The 18,862-nt window shown below is 39.4% G+C and overlaps 2 protein-coding genes across 5 annotated transcripts; one reads left to right on the plus strand and one right to left on the minus strand.

Moving 5' to 3' along the window:
• Positions 1–7,508: 7,508 nt before the first annotated feature.
• Positions 7,509–14,794, plus strand: LOC122000791 (casein kinase 1-like protein 4). 4 transcript variants are annotated; one of them, XR_006117217.1, is made up of 18 exons: positions 7,509–7,850; positions 7,939–7,979; positions 8,375–8,444; positions 8,524–8,672; positions 9,734–9,829; positions 9,935–10,005; positions 10,306–10,367; positions 10,442–10,505; positions 10,898–10,982; positions 11,065–11,191; positions 11,363–11,445; positions 12,017–12,071; positions 12,335–12,480; positions 12,650–12,826; positions 12,920–13,037; positions 13,340–13,423; positions 13,516–13,636; positions 14,145–14,794. XR_006117217.1 is itself a non-coding variant. In XM_042555249.1 (15 exons), the coding sequence occupies exons 1-14, from the start codon at positions 7,775–7,777 to the stop codon at positions 12,821–12,823; spliced, it is 1,299 nt and encodes a 432-aa protein (XP_042411183.1). In that variant the 5' UTR covers positions 7,509–7,774; the 3' UTR covers positions 12,824–12,826; positions 12,920–13,200. The 4 variants fall into 4 exon arrangements, 1 of the variants encoding a protein (XP_042411183.1); XR_006117219.1 differs by having other exon boundaries at positions 13,340–13,353; XR_006117218.1 differs by lacking the exons at positions 13,340–13,423; positions 14,145–14,794 and having other exon boundaries at positions 13,516–13,734.
• A 117-nt stretch (positions 14,795–14,911) lies between these two features.
• Positions 14,912–18,290, minus strand: LOC122000790 (phosphatidylinositol 4-kinase gamma 4-like). Its single transcript, XM_042555248.1, has 2 exons — positions 16,344–18,290; positions 14,912–15,600 (listed from the first exon to the last, which is right to left on the minus strand). Exons 1-2 carry the CDS (start codon positions 17,688–17,690, stop codon positions 15,217–15,219), a joined length of 1,731 nt encoding a protein of 576 aa, XP_042411182.1. The 5' UTR covers positions 17,691–18,290; the 3' UTR covers positions 14,912–15,216.
• Positions 18,291–18,862: the final 572 nt, after the last annotated feature.

Raw genomic sequence — 18,862 nt, forward strand, 5'->3', positions numbered from 1 at the left:
CCCTCTCCTAACTTATCCCTTTTATAACCTAGTATTTCTGTTAACTCCTTAAATAATTTTTTATTTTTTTTCTAAACAGAACCGTTGCTTGGATTCTTGGTTAGCCAAATCTTTGACCGGGTCAGAGGTCATGGGTTCGATTCCTCAGTCGAACCCTTTTTCTCCTATTTATTTCTTATTTATTAATTACTGCTTAAATAAATTTCGTTCCTTCTTTTAATCAGCATTGCTCGCTGGAACACTTGGTCAATTGTGCTTTTGCTAAATCTGAGGTTGCGGGTTCGATTCCTCGGCCGAACTCTTTTTCTCCTATTTATTAACTACTGCTTAAATAAATTTGTTCCTTCTTTTATTTAGCATTGCTCGTTGGAACACTTGGTCAGCCGTGCTTTCTCTAAATCAGGGGTTGCGGGTTCGATTCCTCAGCCGCCCTTTTTATTCCCATTTATTTTCCATTTCCTATTAACTATTACTTAAATAAATTTCATTACCCTTTTTAATTAGCAACCTTCGCTGGGATACTTGGTCAGCTGCACGTTGCTTAAGGTTTGGCTCGTGGGTTCAAATCTCGGCTGTAACCTTTTTCTTCCTATTATTTCCTGTTATCAACTTCTACTACTTAAATACATTTCATGCTTCTTTTAATCAGCAACGACTGCTTGCACACTTGGTTAGTCGGACTTGCTTAAAGCTTGGTTTGGTCGGAAGTCTCGGGTTCGAATCTTGGCTTGGATATTTTTTTGTCGAAACTTCTTTCGTTTAGTAAAAATACCAAACGACCTTCAAAAATTACATAAAAATACTCTAAAAATTTCTAAAAATCTCTAGAATATTTCTAAAGTATTTCTAAATATTTTTAACCACTATTAGGACTCATAATGAGGAATTTTGAGTTGTTACAGGTTTGACACTTGTACAAAATTTTTGTACAGTGGAACCGGTACGATCTTCCTAGGACTAACCAATAGGTCATTAACTACTACAGTTTGTAGCGTCTGGTTTACTATACCAGTTCAGTTAACATAAGTTTATGTGCTGAACTGTACAACATCCTAGTTAGAATAGATGACCTTACATACACCACTAGGGTAGCTAGTACTGATATCACGCTATCTCCTACTGTCATCTGGACCTTTCTAAAATTACGTCCATCTGCATGCACTTTTCAGTGCTATCCCCCTAGGGATCCACCATTTGGTGATCCGTACTCGTACATTACACTTGATACAATCTATTCATATTTTTTTGGGGGGAGAGCGAGTACCCAAATGTTACCCTATTTAGGTCAGTCTCCTTTAGAGTCTAGGACTATGCCCATTATAGGGTCTTAGTCTCTTGTATTTTGCCGTTGACCACTCGCGACGTTGTGATGATGCGCCCCTTTCACTCATTTTTCTGTATGCCTTCTGTCATAGATTAGATATAGATATTAGTTTACATATTTTTCATGTCATTCTTTACTCAGTTGGACTCATCACCAGCAGACGGGTTCACATGCCCTACTGCAACATCTTGACCGCATACATTGCCTCTTTAGGTATTGATGTCACCAAAGGTGATGTCAGGGCCTTGACTGAGTTTGGCATGGTAGGATCTAGAAACTTTTCTTTAGGTGGTATTCATACAGATGATGAGGGTGTCTTGTCCTGGTGAAGGGGGGCCCAACACCAACTTGACCCGGATGTCGAGCCACAGCCAGATTCCGAGGGGGAGGAGGCAGGGGTGGATGAGTTCATGGTTGCGCTTTTTGGCGATCCCCTTGCAGTACATCCTGCCCCTCGCACTCTAGCCGACTAAGTTACCGGCCTTGAGTCAGATGTGACTAGCCTTCGGCAGGATGTCACCGATCTTCGACGGGACATGTGACAGGGGATTTCTGATCTTGGACGGGACATGTGGCAGGATGTCTCCGATCTTCGACGGGACTTGTCCAACACTCGCAAGGATGACCAGACTTATCACATTGAGCTGATAGAGATGTTGCGCTCTCTAGGTTCCGGGCCACCCTCCTCATCATCAAGTATATTAGGTTACTATTGTCTACTTGTATTTGCCTTGATTATTCTTACTATACATTGTACATTTTTGACTTACTATTTACAATAAGTTTTTCTCAGTTTATTTGTTACAGTTAGGAATGTGCTTAATAGACTAGGATTCTTAATTTCAAAATTGCCTTCGAAAATTATTTTTTAAATTCTAGGATAAAATTCTTTATTTACTTATTTTTTTTTCAAAATTCTCTTATTTTTAGAATTTTAAAAATTATTTTTAGCCTTAGTCTAGATCAAACCCTTAGAAAGCATGCTCCTATAGATCTAGGACTTGAGCATCTCATCAACACACTAGCACTACCTTGTTTGTGTATTGCTAAACTTAGAAAGGGATGAGATGCATAGGCATATTGCTTGGACTTAAGATGCTTATATCAGCGCATCAATACAAGTCTGGATATTAAATACTAAACTAACAGTAATCAGGTTAAGTTTTTCAGCTTAGTTAAACACTAACTGGATAAATTAACTTAACCTGACTAACCAAGTGAAAATTGCTATCTTCTGATAGTTAGTAAGTAACTAATGGTTAGACAGTTAAGGATATTTTTTAGTTGTCTATTTTAAAATAATGTCAGGTTCAAGGGGAGGATTAATAACTTAAAAATTGTTTTTAAAAATTATAAAGTTTGTAAACACTTCAACTTTATCATCCTTAATATTTTTAAATGATAGCTTTGTAAATCAGTTTGACCACTATTTAAGTTTTTAAAATATTATTTTAAAAGACATTTCTGAAAAAAAATTCAAATATTTTCAAAAGTTATCTTAAAAAACCTAGCTATTTGCAAAATATTTCTTGTTTTTATTTTTAAATTTTCTAACCTTAAAGTTATTTTGGCAAACACTTTTCTTTTGAAAACCTTATGAAAATTAGTAGATTTTGAAAATAATTTCAACTTTTCTAATCTTTAAAGTTATCTTTACAAAAACTTAGAATTATCAAATTTTTGTATCTTTTGAAAATCTTATATTTTGAAAACTGTGCAGATTTGGAAAACAATTTCAAAATCACCTTATTTTTGAAAATCTTGACATAAAGTTTTTACTTTTAAAAATCACTTTACCAGATGTCTTTAAAGATTCTCTTCAATTTAATTAACTTATTTTCTAAGTTGTTTTTAACTCCCTCAAGTAATTCTGAAAATTTTCTATTGTTAATGTTTTTTTTGGTTACTTTACTTAGCAAATTTTCCATGGATTGTCTATTCCTATTTTTTGATGAATGTTAAAGGGGGAGAGTTAAGCGGATTAAGTTAGCAAAATACCAAGCATAACATCAAAACAAGACTAACTTAAAAATCATGCCATTTAGTTTTGCATATTATTTTTTCTTAACTTAACCCAGGTTGTCATTGCATCAAAAAGGGGAAGATTGTTGGTGCAGGTTGCACTAACGGTCTAACTCAGATTTTAATGAATGAAAAAATAAGTTAAGTTAGGTTTAATGTGATCTAACGATTTAACTAAATGTGCAGGAGAAGTCCAGATAGGTCGACGGGCTGACTAGATAGCTGGTAGGAAGTCCAGATAGGTCGACAGGTTGACCATATATCTGGTACAAAGTCCAGCTTGGTCAATGGGCCGACCGGATAGTTGACATGAAGTCCATACAGATTAACGGGTTGATCGGATGTCTGGCAAAGCGGTAAGTTAAGGTAAGTCACTAGAGGAGAGTGACTTGGTGAGAACGCGTTCTCCGTTTGAGGGAACAGTAGGTGTCGATCCAACTTAGATCAGTTTGAGAAATCTAAGTTGAGATCTTAACTAGATTTTGGTCTCGAGAAGACAGAATCTAATTACTACTCTTGACTATAATTGTGCTAACACTTATTTTGCAGGGTAATATAAGTTTTATTATCTCGGACTAACTTCATTTTGCAGGAAATAAAAGCTGCTGGAAAAGTTGGTCCGAGTGCCCGGAAGGGATCCGGGCACCCGGAGTGGTCTGAGCGCCCAGAAGTGATCTAGGCGCCCGAAATGCCCAAAACCAATCTTGTCGCCAGCTTGGAGCACGTTGATTAGATGGCTGACGTCATGGTCCAGGCACCCAGAAGGGATCCAGGTGCCCGGAACTGCCTATATAAGCAGCCTTCCACCAGGAGCTCAAAACACAACTTCTCTCTACAACTGCTTTCTTGTGCACTGCTCCAAAGATGCTCTTGCGACGCTGGGAAGCTTCTCTGACAACCTACAACTCAGTTTTTATTTTCCTTATTGTCGGTAATTTTATTTTATTGTTCTTGTATTTATTGTGTAACTCTTTTGTGAACTATTAGTGGATTGTCCAACGAAAGCACTCTCACGTGCGGGTCTTGGAGTAGGAGTTGACGAAGGCTTCGAACCAAGTAAAACTTGGTGTGTTAGTGTTGTTTTGGTTATTATTTTATGCTGTGTACTTTGACTCAATAACAATTTTTCAACGACGCTATTCACCCCCTCTAGCATTCTTTTCGATCCAACAGCTAGCTGTGTCTTTCGCTTGACTTCCTGTGCTCCTAAATTCCTGCACACTTAAACACAGGGGTTAAAGACCAACATGACCTAACCTAACTTGGTTGATCACATCAAAACTACCTTAGGGTACTTACACTGTTCACCTTTGATCTCATGGGCTACGGGCTCGTTTTATTCATGCGATCCGCATTCGCTTAGCATCGGGTCAGTCATTTGCTTTGCATCCTCTCTGCATCCGTTCAATCGCTTTCTTGGCATCCGCTTTGCATTGCTCGGCCACCTGCTCGACAGTCTCTCAGTCGCTCAGTCAACATTCACTCGGTCACTCGATCGACATCGTCATAGCTATGAGCTCCATGTTATACGATGAACTTAGTGATCTGACACTGTATTGGAGCATTTTAGCCTTTGCGATGGACTGTTTAGTCAGTCGGACTCGTGCCTCCCTCAACTAGACTTGAAGGGGAGGCTTATGATGTAGAGGTATCCTTGAGGGACTTAGGAGGAATTAAGGAGAAAGAGGGGGGTATTTTGGTCTTTCTACATGTTGAGGGTTTTGGTTTTTAGGGGCATACTGTTCATCAGCCAAAGGGGAGGGGGGGATTTGTGTTTTACCAACACTGTCATGGAGGGGTTTCATGCACGTCGCTATCTTGCCGAAAACCTCATATACTGCTCTTTTCTCTCGCGACCACGCTACTAGAGGGGGGGGGGGGGGGGGGCTCTTTGGTTGGGTTCGTCCATCACCACCATCACCATGCACGCCGATACCATCTTCGCCTCCATGCTGACGTCGTCGTGGAGCACCACCCTCACCTGCGGTGCCACCTCCAATGGCTTCCGTTGGCCACTGAGGGCCCTCTCCAGTGCTGCCGTCGCCACCAAGTGCCTCCTCAACCGATCACTACAGTCCTCACGACCACTAATGCCCTCATCACCTCATGGCCACTGCTGCCATCCTTAGAGCCGCCTCCAGCGGTTGCCGTCGCCGCCTCCAGCGGCTACCGTCGTCACCTCCAGCGGCTGTCGTCACCGCCTCCAGCGGCTGCCGTCACCACCTCCAGCGGCTGTTGTCGCCGCCTCCACAACCGTCGCCTTCTTGGCAGCCGCCACCTGAGTTCTGAGGCATGCTTGCCGTCCCCATTCTGTCCCGGTGCTATACCACCTGTTCCGTTTCGGCTAGGTCGCCTGTTCAAGTTCCGTACTGTTTATTTGCTCCGACCTTTGAGTCGATATGGTATTCGGCTTGCGAGCCGAGGTGGTGTCTGGCCGACGAGTCAATGTGGTTCTAGCCTTCGGGTCGTTGATACATTCCGGCTCCTTGCCTCCATGTGACTTCCGGCCTTGTACTGCCCCTAACTTCGCATCACCCCAGTTCTCCATCCAGTCCAATCCTTCAGGTTAAATAAAGTCCCATCCCCGCGAGCCAAGGTATAGGGAGGCTACTGCTCCCCTTTTTACATGTGACATTTCTATCCGTCATTATATTTTTATATAGAAGGAGGCTAACCTGAGACAGCTCATCATCTCCGCCCGCTTCTACAACTAAGCGTTGAGACCAGAGGACGTCCCCCTGGGCCAAGGTACGCCACCATATTCACTCTTCATTCATTTCATTATTTAGATATTATCCTGCTTCTTATATATCCGTGGGATCTGCCTCGAGCATCGGGGTGCCAGAGACCGAGAAAACCCAGACCCTTCCTGTAGGTAGCGTTAATCAGAGATCTTCTGACGATTTGGTCGACATAGAAGACAACTCACCGTACCCTCCTTTCCGGGGCATGGCGACTTGGTCAGTACTATTCTAGTCACATCATTCTGACAGTTCCATCTTCTCGGCTTCCCGACATGATCAACTATCCTCCAAAACACCCAAGCACTGACGCCCAAAATCTCTTCAAGAACCTTCTTTCATAGCCTTCAAGTTGGGGTTGATTTTCACCTATCAGCCGATTGATCTTACTCATTAATTGATTAATATGTCGAGTAATACTTGAGTTTGATAAACCTAGATATCTGAATGAGTTTCATTTCACAATGAAAATCACCTCATCCGAATTAAAGGTATGACCTTTAGAAATTTTTTCTATTAAAATTTCTTCATTATCTAGCATATGATGAACCTTAATATGTTGGAACTTCACGTCTCCTCGGTATCTAATGCTTCACAAAATATAATTTTATTTAACCTTAGCTTTTCTTATTCAATATTCAATTGTATTGATTGTTTGGCGGATTTGATCTGTCAGTGTTTATGCAGAAGAATAGCATACGATCGGATCACCAGCGACGTCAGCACTCAACTGGTTCTGTCGACCAAAACTCTGACTCAAAATTAGATTTAGATCTCTGTGAGATTATTTATTTATGTATATTTAATTATAATGGTGTAATTGTTGCTGTATTTTTTATTTTCCAACTCGAAGCAGGTGGATGCACCAAAATGAAATCCAAACTCACCCTAAAATCAACCTGAAATTATCGTTAGTTAGGGAGGATTTAAAGTTCATCAATTAATCTTCATGATTCAGATAGAGGAAATTTGATTCTATTGCAACTCCTATGATTATTGTTGTTATTTAAAATTATAAACCACAGATTCGTTCACAGGATAACTTTCCTAGCAAACAAAACCAAACATAAAAAAGAAAATGATAGCATGTTTTGGCCACGAGGACTTAAACTAGTCATCAAGATCAATTAATTACAACTCATTAATTTTTACCCCTCAAACGAAGGCACCCAAAGCACATACAACGTGTATACTGTTGGTTCGCTGGGGAGATTGGATCACGCGAGAAGATAAGGCAGCGGGCAGTTTCAAATTAGAATTTATATTTATATAGATGTTTTATTTTTTATTATTATGAATTCAGTCCAAATGTGAAGCAGTTCGGATATCTAAAAAATATATTTTTTTTAAAAAAACACTCCTCTCTTAATCCTAACTCGTTTAAGATATATATATATATAACCGGATGTCTCGCTAAAGAACTTGAGCCAAGTCGTTGGGTTCGCTTCGCTTCGGTCGAGTGGCCAATCAACCGCCGCCCTACGACTGGGATAACAACGAAGAAGCCGCCTCCCTTTCTCGTCCTCGCAGCTATGCCTTTAAATTACCTGAAATGCCCCAGCGATGTCTTCCCCGGCCCGTCGTCTGAGTAGTTCCCATAGCTGGAGATCTGTCTCGTGAAATCTTCGATCCTGTTGCAGCCCAGTTATTGGATGCTCTTCTGGGACGAACAAAGGACAAGTAGGCCATGGATCGGATCGTCGGCGGGAAGTACAAGCTAGGGCGCAAGATTGGGAGCGGATCCTTCGGAGAGATCTTTCTCGGTGGGCAAATCGAGATCTTTCTTCTGTGGTTTGTTCGTTTGTTTTCCTTTTTTGTTATTCGCTTACGATCTGCTTGCGGGTGTTGCAGCGACGCACGTTGACACGTTTGAGATCGTCGCGGTTAAGATCGTAAGTTCTCCGATCCATCGTGATGTATTGTTTGTTTGGCTATCCGATTTTTGCTGCCTGTTTGTATAGCACGATCGAGGATACTTTTGCCTTTTCTTCTTACTGAATTTGTTGAGCTTTCTCTTAGAAGATGTATTTCTACTTTTGCCCGAACCCTAAAGTGATGCGCTTTACCGGCATGACCTATTGAACTCTCGGAAAGTGGTATTTGTCATGGTCGACTAGCTGAATTTCTTTGGCGTTTAAAATAATTTGGAAGGTCGATCAACTTTGATGCATTCTCCTGATAGTCAGGCTTTGAATAGACGTTAATGAATTTTATTTTGTATCGCGCTGTCCTGATTGAGCTAGTCGTGTTGGTTATCTGCTTTTACTATTTTCGTACATGATTGCAGGAGAACAGCAAGACCAAGCATCCACAGTTGCTTTATGAGGCCAAGCTGTATAGCATTCTTCAGGGAGGAAGTATGTCAACCAAGCCATATGGCTTAAATTTCTCCCTTTTCTGTAATTCCTAAGTTAATTGCTCTAATCATCCTTGTAGGCGGTGTCCCAAACACAAAATGGTGTGGTGTTGACGGGGAGGAAAATGTTCTTGTTCTCGATTTGCTTGGTCCAAGCCTTGAAGATTTGTTTGTCTATTGTGGTCGGAAATTCTCATTAAAGACAGTTCTGATGCTTGCAGATCAAATGGTAATTGCAAATTGATGTGTTATGAAAGAACACTTTTCAGAGGATGGATTTAAACCTTCCCTTTCAGTTTTGCACAAATTGGGAAAACGTTTAGAGCTTAATATATCTGATTATATTTAAATTTTAGGGAATTTGACACGATTGAATATTGAATGTGATGACCTGTTACTCAACTAAAAATTAATTTGTAAATATAAATTGGATGAATTAAACTGGATAGTTATGAAGCACACAGTATCATGTTTTAGGCTTGAAGTGAAAAAAGCAACATCCTCATTAATGAGAAAATAACCACAAGATGTCTTAGGCCAAATGTCTATGGATGAACTGATGTAGCTGTTTCTTGGATCCAACTAAATTGATCAAGACAAGAAATGTAGAAATAATTCTACAGTTATGACTTATAAGGAGCATTGTAATTGATAAAGTCACATCCTTGTTTTTCTTAAGGAATATTATTTGGCAAATTCTTTATGCCTGGTTCCATGCCAGAAAACTGCTAATTGCTAAATTGAACACGTAATCCAACTATACCATTTAAGAATTCAGTCAAACTATTCATGTACTTTTCATTTTGGCAGTTTAATATGTTATTTCTCTTCATTGATTAGTTAAAACTTGTCTTGTGACTTACTCTGAGAGATCTATTTACAATGCCAATTATTATATAATAATCCTTTAAAATTGTTTTTGATGGTTAGATTCTACAAGTTATAATTAACACTTCATTAGCAGGATTGATTCCCTAACATAAGGTTTTTTTTTTGTTATCATATAAAACCACTGAAAATTCTTATATGTCCAATCCATATGGCGGGCACGGGCAAAGAAAATTTCCTTGATTCTGTTTGCACAATTTGAACCTACCAATGTTACTGCTTGTATTTATTACTAAACCTAGTGCCATTGTTTTATCGACCAAATCCCTCTTAGTGAAACATGACAATAGAAGTTATGTTACTTTGTTTTAGGTCATATTGATGTCTAATTAATACTTACAATGCATTTTTATACACATTTGAGTTTTATAAGAAATCACTCTTAACTTTGATATTCAACAGATTACAAGAATAGAATATGTGCACTCAAAAGGTTTTCTGCACAGAGACATCAAACCTGATAACTTCCTAATGGGTCTTGGTCGGAAGGCCAATCAGGTAGTAATTCAAAGGGCCTCTCATCAGTCTTGTGGTTGTTGCATATGCAATCTTGACCTTTTCCCCTTTCCTCCTGATACTAACTGTTTGAATATGATTTTCCAGGTGTATATCATTGACTTCGGTCTTGCAAAACGATATAGGGATTCTAATACCAATCGTCATATCCCATACAGGTGCATCAATCATAATCGTGTTTTATTTCATTTATCTTTTTCTTTGATAGATTTCACATAGTAATGCAACAGTGATGTCTGGTGATTATTCAAATGGTTGTAAGCAAATAGAAATATTAACAAATTTATACATACTTTTTCCTTGATAAAAGTGTGATGTCAACATACAAATAGAGAGGTGAAGCCACAATTGGGTGTTTGTGCTCACTGAACATAAAGACCCAATATTTTTTTTACCTTTGACTTTGAAAATGACATCTAATGATGATTACTGATCATCCTTATTATTTTCTTGCTCAGAGAAAACAAAAACTTGACTGGAACTGCTCGCTATGCTAGCTGCAATACTCATCTTGGCATTGGTAAGTTGTGGCTGATCCAAGCAGTGTTTAGTTTTAGTTTGGTGCCATGATAACTTAATCCATCAACTTACCAGAGCAAAGTCGTCGGGATGATTTGGAATCGCTTGGTTATGTTCTCCTCTATTTTCTCAGAGGGAGGTATGCCTAATTAGGAAATTACATTCTACAGATTTGAGTTCCTTATCAATAGTTAACAATGATGCTGCAAGACTGACGCAAAAAACCAGTGTTCTGAAAATTAAAACAAGAGAAGACTTTTTGTATTGTGGTAAAATTGATATTTGTTCCAGTTTCTGATGAATAAAAAAAAATATGGCTTTGAACAAACCTTCAAAATTGTCATATTTGTTTCAATGATTTTTTTTTTTTAAAAAAATAGGCTCGACATTTTAAACAGAAAATTGTAATGGTGTTTAGTCATATGTATTAATGCATCTCTCATATCTCTATCTGCTTCAAGCATTTGTCACATCTGGTTTCGTCAATGTTCATTCCAAGAATAATTAATTCTTTCCTGTTTTCCTTTCAAGTCTTCCATGGCAAGGGCTAAAAGCTGCCACAAAGAAGCAGAAGTATGACAAGATATGCGAGAAGAAGCTTTCAACTCCTATTGAAGTATGTACCCAGTAACAGCATATCGTGATCTTTTCAAACAGAAAATATTAGTAACTGGTTGATTACTCTTAACTTTTGATAGGTTTTATGCAAATCCCACCCTGTGGAATTTGCTTCATATTTCCACTATTGTCATTCTTTGACCTTTGAACAACGGCCTGACTATGGATTCCTGAAGCGTCTCTTTCGTGACTTGTTCACTCGTGAAGGTATTGTATGGGAAATCATAATTTGAGAACTCATAGTTGGAGAGACATTTAGTTGATGGATTCATTTTCTGAGTTAGTCAGTAGGTGTTCTTATGGACATTATTATGCAGTGATACTTGCTGAAATTATGTTGTTGGAATCTTTCTGACATTTTTCAATTAACTATGGCAGGTTATGAATTTGATTTTATTTTTGATTGGACAATTCTGAAATATCAGCAAGCCCAAAGGACAAGATGTCAACCACGATCCTCTGTTAGTATGCTTTGCATTGCCAAATTCAATATAGAACTCCTTCAGTAGCTATTAAGGCTTACTTTCTTTGCTTCTGTAGTTTGATTGTCTGCTTCATTTCAAATAACTTGAAAATGTGAGAGATAATTTTCATAGTTCTACCTGATATAAGGGTGGATAGTTTGACCAAAATATGTCTGATTTTCATTTTTTTTTATTGGGAAGGATGATCTTCTTTGAGCATAGATCTACAAGGTCTCATTCATTTCTTTTTTCTTCTTTCCAATATCTATGTTGAAAAACACTTCTTTTAAAGCTTCAACTGTCTATGTGGAAAAACATGTCTTTTAGAGCTTCAACTATCTATGTTGAAAAAACATTTTTTTAGAACTTCAACTATCTATGTTGAAAAAACATTTATTTTAGAACCTCAACTATCTATGTTGAAAAACATTAGAACTTCAATGTTGAAAAGCATTTCTTTTAGAACTTCAACTATCTATGTTGAAAAACATTTCTTTTAGAACTTCAACTTCTGGAAGTGCTATACATAATCTTTGTTGATGAGATTTTTTTTTTCCTGAAATGACAGCCGGTCTCTGGTGGAATGACTAGTCGAGCAATTCCAATGGATGTCGACAAACAAGGTTTTCCTACTTCTGCTACTGCTTTCGGGTTCATGTTGATAGATTCTAGTTCAAATTTATCTGGACTATAATGATTGGAGAAAGCCAGTGGCACACTGTTTGCTGTAATCTTTGTTACAACATGTTTATTGATAAAGCCAGTGGCACTCTGTCGGCTGTAATCTTTGTTACAACATGTTTATTGATAATATACAAACTGCTATTAGTTTACCTAGAATACATTTTTGTTCTTGCATAAATGATATCTTCAAATTACATTCCAGCTACCAGTTCAAGCAACATTCCTCACGCTGATGGAGTCACAGAACGTATGGGACCAAGTAATGCTGCTCGTCCAGCAGTTCAAATGCAACTTAAACACATAGCTGAGAGGAACATAAGTTCTGATGTTGATCGTCTTGATAAGTTGGTAAGTCATCATGATTACATTAACTTTGGCTGAAATGAAGCATAACCTGTCCTAGTGTTCTGTCCTAGCAACACTAAAGGCCCCTTTCACTGTATATTTTAATTGCATATTTTAGGTACTTCCCTTCTATTCATCACATTTTTCTTGACTTATTTCTCTTCCTTTTCAGAGGGCTGGAACAAGTTCTGGAAGACCACATGTACCGTCCACATCATTTGCTTTTCCTGGCTCCACAAAGAAACATGCCTTGAATTCCAGACAATCAGGGCCAACTGATGTTTCACATGTTGGGTCATCCAGCAGTTGGCTTCCAACACTGCAGCGCAATGCTTCAGCCAAGTGACTGGTAATACTTTTCTGTGTATCTGCCTGTGTGCAGATTCCCCCGCGATGATTTGGGACTTCTCAGGTTGACCGTATGTTCTTTTGGACTCTTCAGGTGTAGATTCAGTGGTCGGGGTCAAACATTGAGATAACATATGCTGCTAAAGGTTGCTGCACCGTTATTGCTGAAGTCACATCGTGGATATCAGAATACATTGTGTATTCCTATTAAGGTGACTACGGATACATCTGTTGCTAAAATTGTCTCCATGAGACATGGTTGCTAGTGTGTTCCAAAATTGACACTTCCTGATCTAGCATTTTATTTTCCGTTTAAATTGGATGTGAAATCATGTTCAGTTAATTTGTCAATAGATCTATATCCTATTTGTTTTATTGGCTTTATGGCATACATATCTTGTAACAAAGTGCCTTCGGGATTCAACTATCTGGGGGCTCTTTGCTGCTTGTTTAGTGCTGTATTTACCTGTTCGGATAAGGATGGTCATCTGAAATAATTTCTCCCGTCGCTCAGGCATCTAAACGAAGGTGGGCAATCTAATTTTCAGATATCCGGCTTTTGTCTTCTTTGCCAGACTGCAATACAGCTATACTTGTGGTGCCACGCGAGTGATTTTGTACATAATGCGCATCAAATAATGATTTTACTTTGTCTCTTACCTATCTAGTATTCTTTTTTTGGTCTTCCAGAGAATGATGCTGTTAATATAGAGGATTGCTTTTGAAGATTACCGACATGGAATCTACAGCAACTCGGACTTCTCACAGAGAGACGACGAAAACGTTCTGTCCTGATAGCTTGAAAAAACAGGTATTATCTTGGTGGATGCGACTTGCGAGCCCTGGCTATTATATGATATATATCTCGCACTAATTAATAATATATATGAGTAGTAGTTTTGATTTCTTTATCTTCCTACTAAAACGACAAATAATTTCGTTCGAGAATATTGTGAGGGCTTCGAAATTTCTCACGGTTTCGAGATTTTGGTTGGTGTACTTATAAATCGATGTTAAAAACTAAAATTTTGACCCGATCACTGAATAAAAACTAAAAAATACAAATGAATTTGAGATTACAGTCAAGTATCAGCATAGTGACATGATTTGGTTTCATCTAATTTGGGTGGATTAAGTTTGAAAAAAAGAAATAAAAAACTGACCTTTTGTGGTGTATTATAATAAATTGTTTTAAGGTATTTTTCATTATAAAGATATTTAGATGTATCGATTTTGCTTTGAATGAAAATAATCTCACATTAGAATATTCCTTAATTTTTTTTCTTTTAAAAAACTCTTTCCTTGACGCCGTTTGCCAGGTCAGTGTTTCATCGATGGAGAAACGGCGATGATTGCGGATAAATGAAATTATATTCGAAATTAAAGGACCTTTTTCAAAAACAGATTAAATGTAGGGTAGAAATGAAACTTTACTGGCTAGGATGGGCGAAGTCTCCATAGCCGTCTGGCCCGACTCAGTTCATGCAACGAGCAACGGCGACCGCTGCTCTTCGGTGGCTCGTGGTGTAGCGTTTACCCTGCCTCCCATCCTCCTCCGTGCTGCCTCCTTGGCCCCCACGACTCCCTCCTTGCCCCTCGCTGCTTCCGACCGCCGACGCCAGCTCACGCTCTTCCTCCCTCCTGTCTACCAGACCTGCCGTGGCTACTCGCCTACGCCTAACTCAAGCGATCTCGCGAGGACGAGCTCTGCAGCAGCGAGGAAGATGGCGACTGTGGTTCCGACGAGCACAAGGAGCTAAGGACGCCTGTGGAGAATTTAGCGAGTTCGGGGAGGCGGACCTCAGCGACGAGGCTGCTAAGTCCGATTAATTCGCGAGGCTGGCGTTGGTTTATATTATGCCTTGTGTAAGTGCGTCTTGCTCTAGCTTTTCCATGAACAAACAATGGACATTATCGTGCCTTTTTGCTTCCGAGAATGAATCAGTCTTTTGTTTCTGTTATCGATTAATGATGTTCTTCATTTCGCCTAAACTTTGTCTTGCTCTCATCTTTTTCTTCTTTCACAAATGAAGAATGATGATTCAAAGAAGAAAAATGCAAGGAAGAAAAATTGCAAAGACAATTCTTTTAAAATAAGCCCTTCTCTTCATGAATAAGAGAACAATAAGCCCTTCTCTTCATGAATAAGAGAACAACAATCTAGTGTTATTGATGTGCATCAGATATATTAGGATGACGTAATCAAATCTCGTAGTCAGTGAGTTAGGCAAGTGCTAAAACTGAAGCCATACCCCCGAACACACGAGTACTACCACATTTAAATTAGGTGGCCTTTATACATACAACCACCTTTAATAGTTCGAACTATATATATTAGGCTCATAGACATGCATCTAATTGCAAATAAAAACGAAACAGCAACCGGTCAATCTACAAATCAAACTTGACGAGATGATGATCCATGATCTCAGAAAGAGTCTCCAGGAACGCGGCTTCACTAGTGCCTGGAAGAACAGCATCCTTTGCTTCACGGATCATCTCCTCAAGTTTTGATTCCTTCAACACTGTTTCCCTACACATAATGCTTCCAATTTCATAGGGAGTGAGCCCTCTTTCCACCCCCTTCTTCAAGAGCATGGTTGAGATGCGGAGAGTGCGAGTGCATTCAGAGTCTGATGCGAGTTCCAGCCCGTAATTTTTGAGGAGCTCAATATCTGCTTCAGCATCTAGTGATTTTATGTAATCGATGGTCGCTTCATTGAATTGTCGGTGAGCTTGGGGCCAGTAGAGCCACTCAAAGGTGCAATCTTCAAACTGAAATAATACCAAACATAAAAAAAAAATAGTTTCCATAAAAAGATTGGAAATATCATTATATCAAGATGATTGTCTAGAAAAGAATGGCCCAAACTCTGCATCAGACAGATACATTGCACCGAAATGAGATAGCAAGACGCGTGGCAAATGCAAGAAAACATGGAACCATATAACAGTAGGATTTGAGTGTGAGAATTAATGTAAGCCAACATAGTTCCAAGACATACACTATAAGATAACAAAGCAATAATTACCGTTTGAAAGACATGAAATGTGCATACAAATGGAGGATCAAATTACACAATATTTTCAGTAAGCTAACCCAACAATCACATATCAAATGACATTCCTACAAGAACTAGAGGAATTTTCAGGAGGCACTTGGTTCATTCTAAATCCTCCACGAAGATGTACATACACTTTGCCATTGATGGAGCCAAATCAAATACCCTTTTTGTTACCTTTGGACAAATGCACAAGACTAAATTTCATATGGATATTTTCAAAACCAGGACATAAATAAGAGTGACGAGATCTTGAATTTGAATTATATAGATCTGTAAGAAAGGAAAAGAAGGTTATTATCCTAAGGCTATTTTCCATTTGGGATGCAGTGTCAAAGATTCACATGAAAAATGGAAACCATGAAAATGAATATCACCATGTTTTGAGGCAAATAAAGAACAAACATGGGGGACTCTAAAATACCTACTTGCAACAAAAATAAATGCAATACTTACATTCTCAGGCAAGCAATATCCATGATCAATGGGAACCAGCATCATCCGCCCCTCATCTTCATCCTTGCATATCAATATATTTCCAGCATGGCGATCTGCATTCGCCAACCGAATATCCAGAACACATATCTTATGAACCTCCTGGACTGGAAATGCTTGAGGTCCCATATCCTCACAGCTTCCATAGTTTTCCACAAATGCTTGTAAGGATCCAATCTTGAAGTTGTTGGGTACATAGTGATACCCCTCTGTATGATGAAAACCATGATCGAAACACCGCACCATGGTTGTTGGAGGAACACCAGCAAATCCAACTTCATCAGATAATCGAGGCCCACTGACAGGATGATCAAGGATGTATGCTGCAACCTCCCTTATTGCTCCTTTCCCAACTCGTGTCCCTTTCTTCAGCCCTTCACCATCAGTTGACAAAGGTAACCCTCGAGGATTATTTTCTGCCATTGGCTCCTCATCAATTGGCTTAAACAGCGCTACATACTTGTGTCCACAAGCATCTTGCATAAAGTATGCTCCCCCAGAACCTTCCGATGACATGATTGGTAGATTACCCTTCTCCAATCCTAAGGCAGCAGACCTGATCAAGTCTGTAATCACAGGAGACAATTCAACTTTCAAATCGTAAAGTGGCTTAATCAGAAGACCCTCATACAGCAGGTTCCTAGCAACAATTTGAAGATCATCAACTTCTTCCTTTTCAGTCACATCAGCAGAGTAAATTGACAGTTCAAAATCCTTTTCCACGGTTTCTGTACTAACTTGCGCGCATCTGCGGATCAACAAGTGGATCACAGCATCATTATTCTTATCAATATCATCAATCAACTGAGAATCATCTAGCTCCTCACCGTCATATATGAGCTTGTGGTTGATGATATCGCTGAGGTGATTACCCCTCTTTGCGAGTTGCAGTTTGATATACCCAACGTTGCGGCTCCGTTCAACTTGGAAATTGTATGTTTTCCTAGAGATGGTTCTTACAGTGATGCATCGCAGATCGGAGAGCCTAATTATGAGGTGCAGAACATGTCCATCGCCGACCCCATAGTCTCGGACTAGGTTATTATTCCGAGACAGCTCTCGGCCATCAAATACCAGCTTTTGCTTCTTCACAGCAAACCCTCTATAACTCTGGATCCGAAGCTTCACAGAGGCAATGGATTCAGACTCCAATACTCGTAGTGGAATCACAGATGACCCAGCGACCGCAAGATAGATAAGGATGGACTCCGGCAAACAATGCGGGGACCGGCTACCGTCAAACCGTACGGGGAACATCGGTGAATCCTCCCGGTTGGGGATGAGAGAAAGAACTCCGGAGGACGACATTCTCTCACACTGACAGGAAAACCCCCGCTTGTGCTTCTAGGTCACCAAAAAAAAAAAAAAACAAGACGAAAGGCGAACTCTTTCCTTCAAAAACTACCGCTCAACTACTGTCTGTCATACTTCCTTTTAAGAAATAGAAGAGAGAAAAACAAAAATCTAAATCGGCTTAAATTCTACAAGCCGATAAAGGAACCAAAGGAAAACTTCTAGAACAGCCTCAAAACCCACTATATCAAACCTTCCAAATTCGCCCAAAACTAAGACATTACCCGAAAATCAAACGCATATTTTAGTCGATCAACATGCTGATTTCTATCAGAGCAGGAGGAGGAGGAGGAGGAGGAGGAGGGAGATCAAAAGAGGACGAATGACCCGTGGGGATCGATTCCCACCGAAGGGGAAGAACCGAAGACGGAATCGATTCGCAGGGATCTCCACCGACGCAACCCGGCCTTTTAATCAGTCTCTTCCTCCTCAGCGATCCAAATGCCAGATTTAGCTTCTTTCCCTCGGGTCGTTTGTCGCCTGAGGAGGAGAGATTTTGGGGGAGGACGAGCTGTCTGAGACGCGCATGTCGGTCCGCTTCGTATGCCGTTACTTACACCGAAACTGGATGACCTGGAAGCATGCTAACGGCGTTAAGTGGAGCGGTCTCATCCGTAGAGCTTCATTTAAATTTTAATTATTAAAAAAAAGGACAAGTCAGTTATTTTACACTATTGATTATTTATTTATTTTTGACTGAATGAAATTATTTTCTGTGATTAAACTTTCCTTCAACCACTGTCACTGTATTATTATTCTATGAGTTTATAGATTATACCTGTACCTACGCCTGTGACTTGTAACTGGTAACATGGGTATTTTAGCGTTAGATGATGATATGACGTATAAGTAAGGTCCGGTATAGATACGACAATCAAAAATCAAGAGACCGTAATAATATCATTATAAATTAAAGGGATATATGATAGTCAAAAATTAAAGGAGCATAGTAGTCAGTAATTAAGAGGGGAAAGGAGTTAGACCATCTGATGTCATTAGTCGTATAATTTCTGATTGGGTACAGACATATCAGGGTCCCAGATATGAGACATAAGGTGCAGCCCGAGGTAATGCCTAACCTGCCCAGACTGGTCGGGTTTTCTCATCTCGGTCCATGTAGCTAGACC

Source organism: Zingiber officinale, chromosome 7A, assembly GCF_018446385.1.
Source record: "Zingiber officinale cultivar Zhangliang chromosome 7A, Zo_v1.1, whole genome shotgun sequence".
Classification (NCBI taxonomy): Eukaryota; Viridiplantae; Streptophyta; class Magnoliopsida; order Zingiberales; family Zingiberaceae; genus Zingiber; species Zingiber officinale.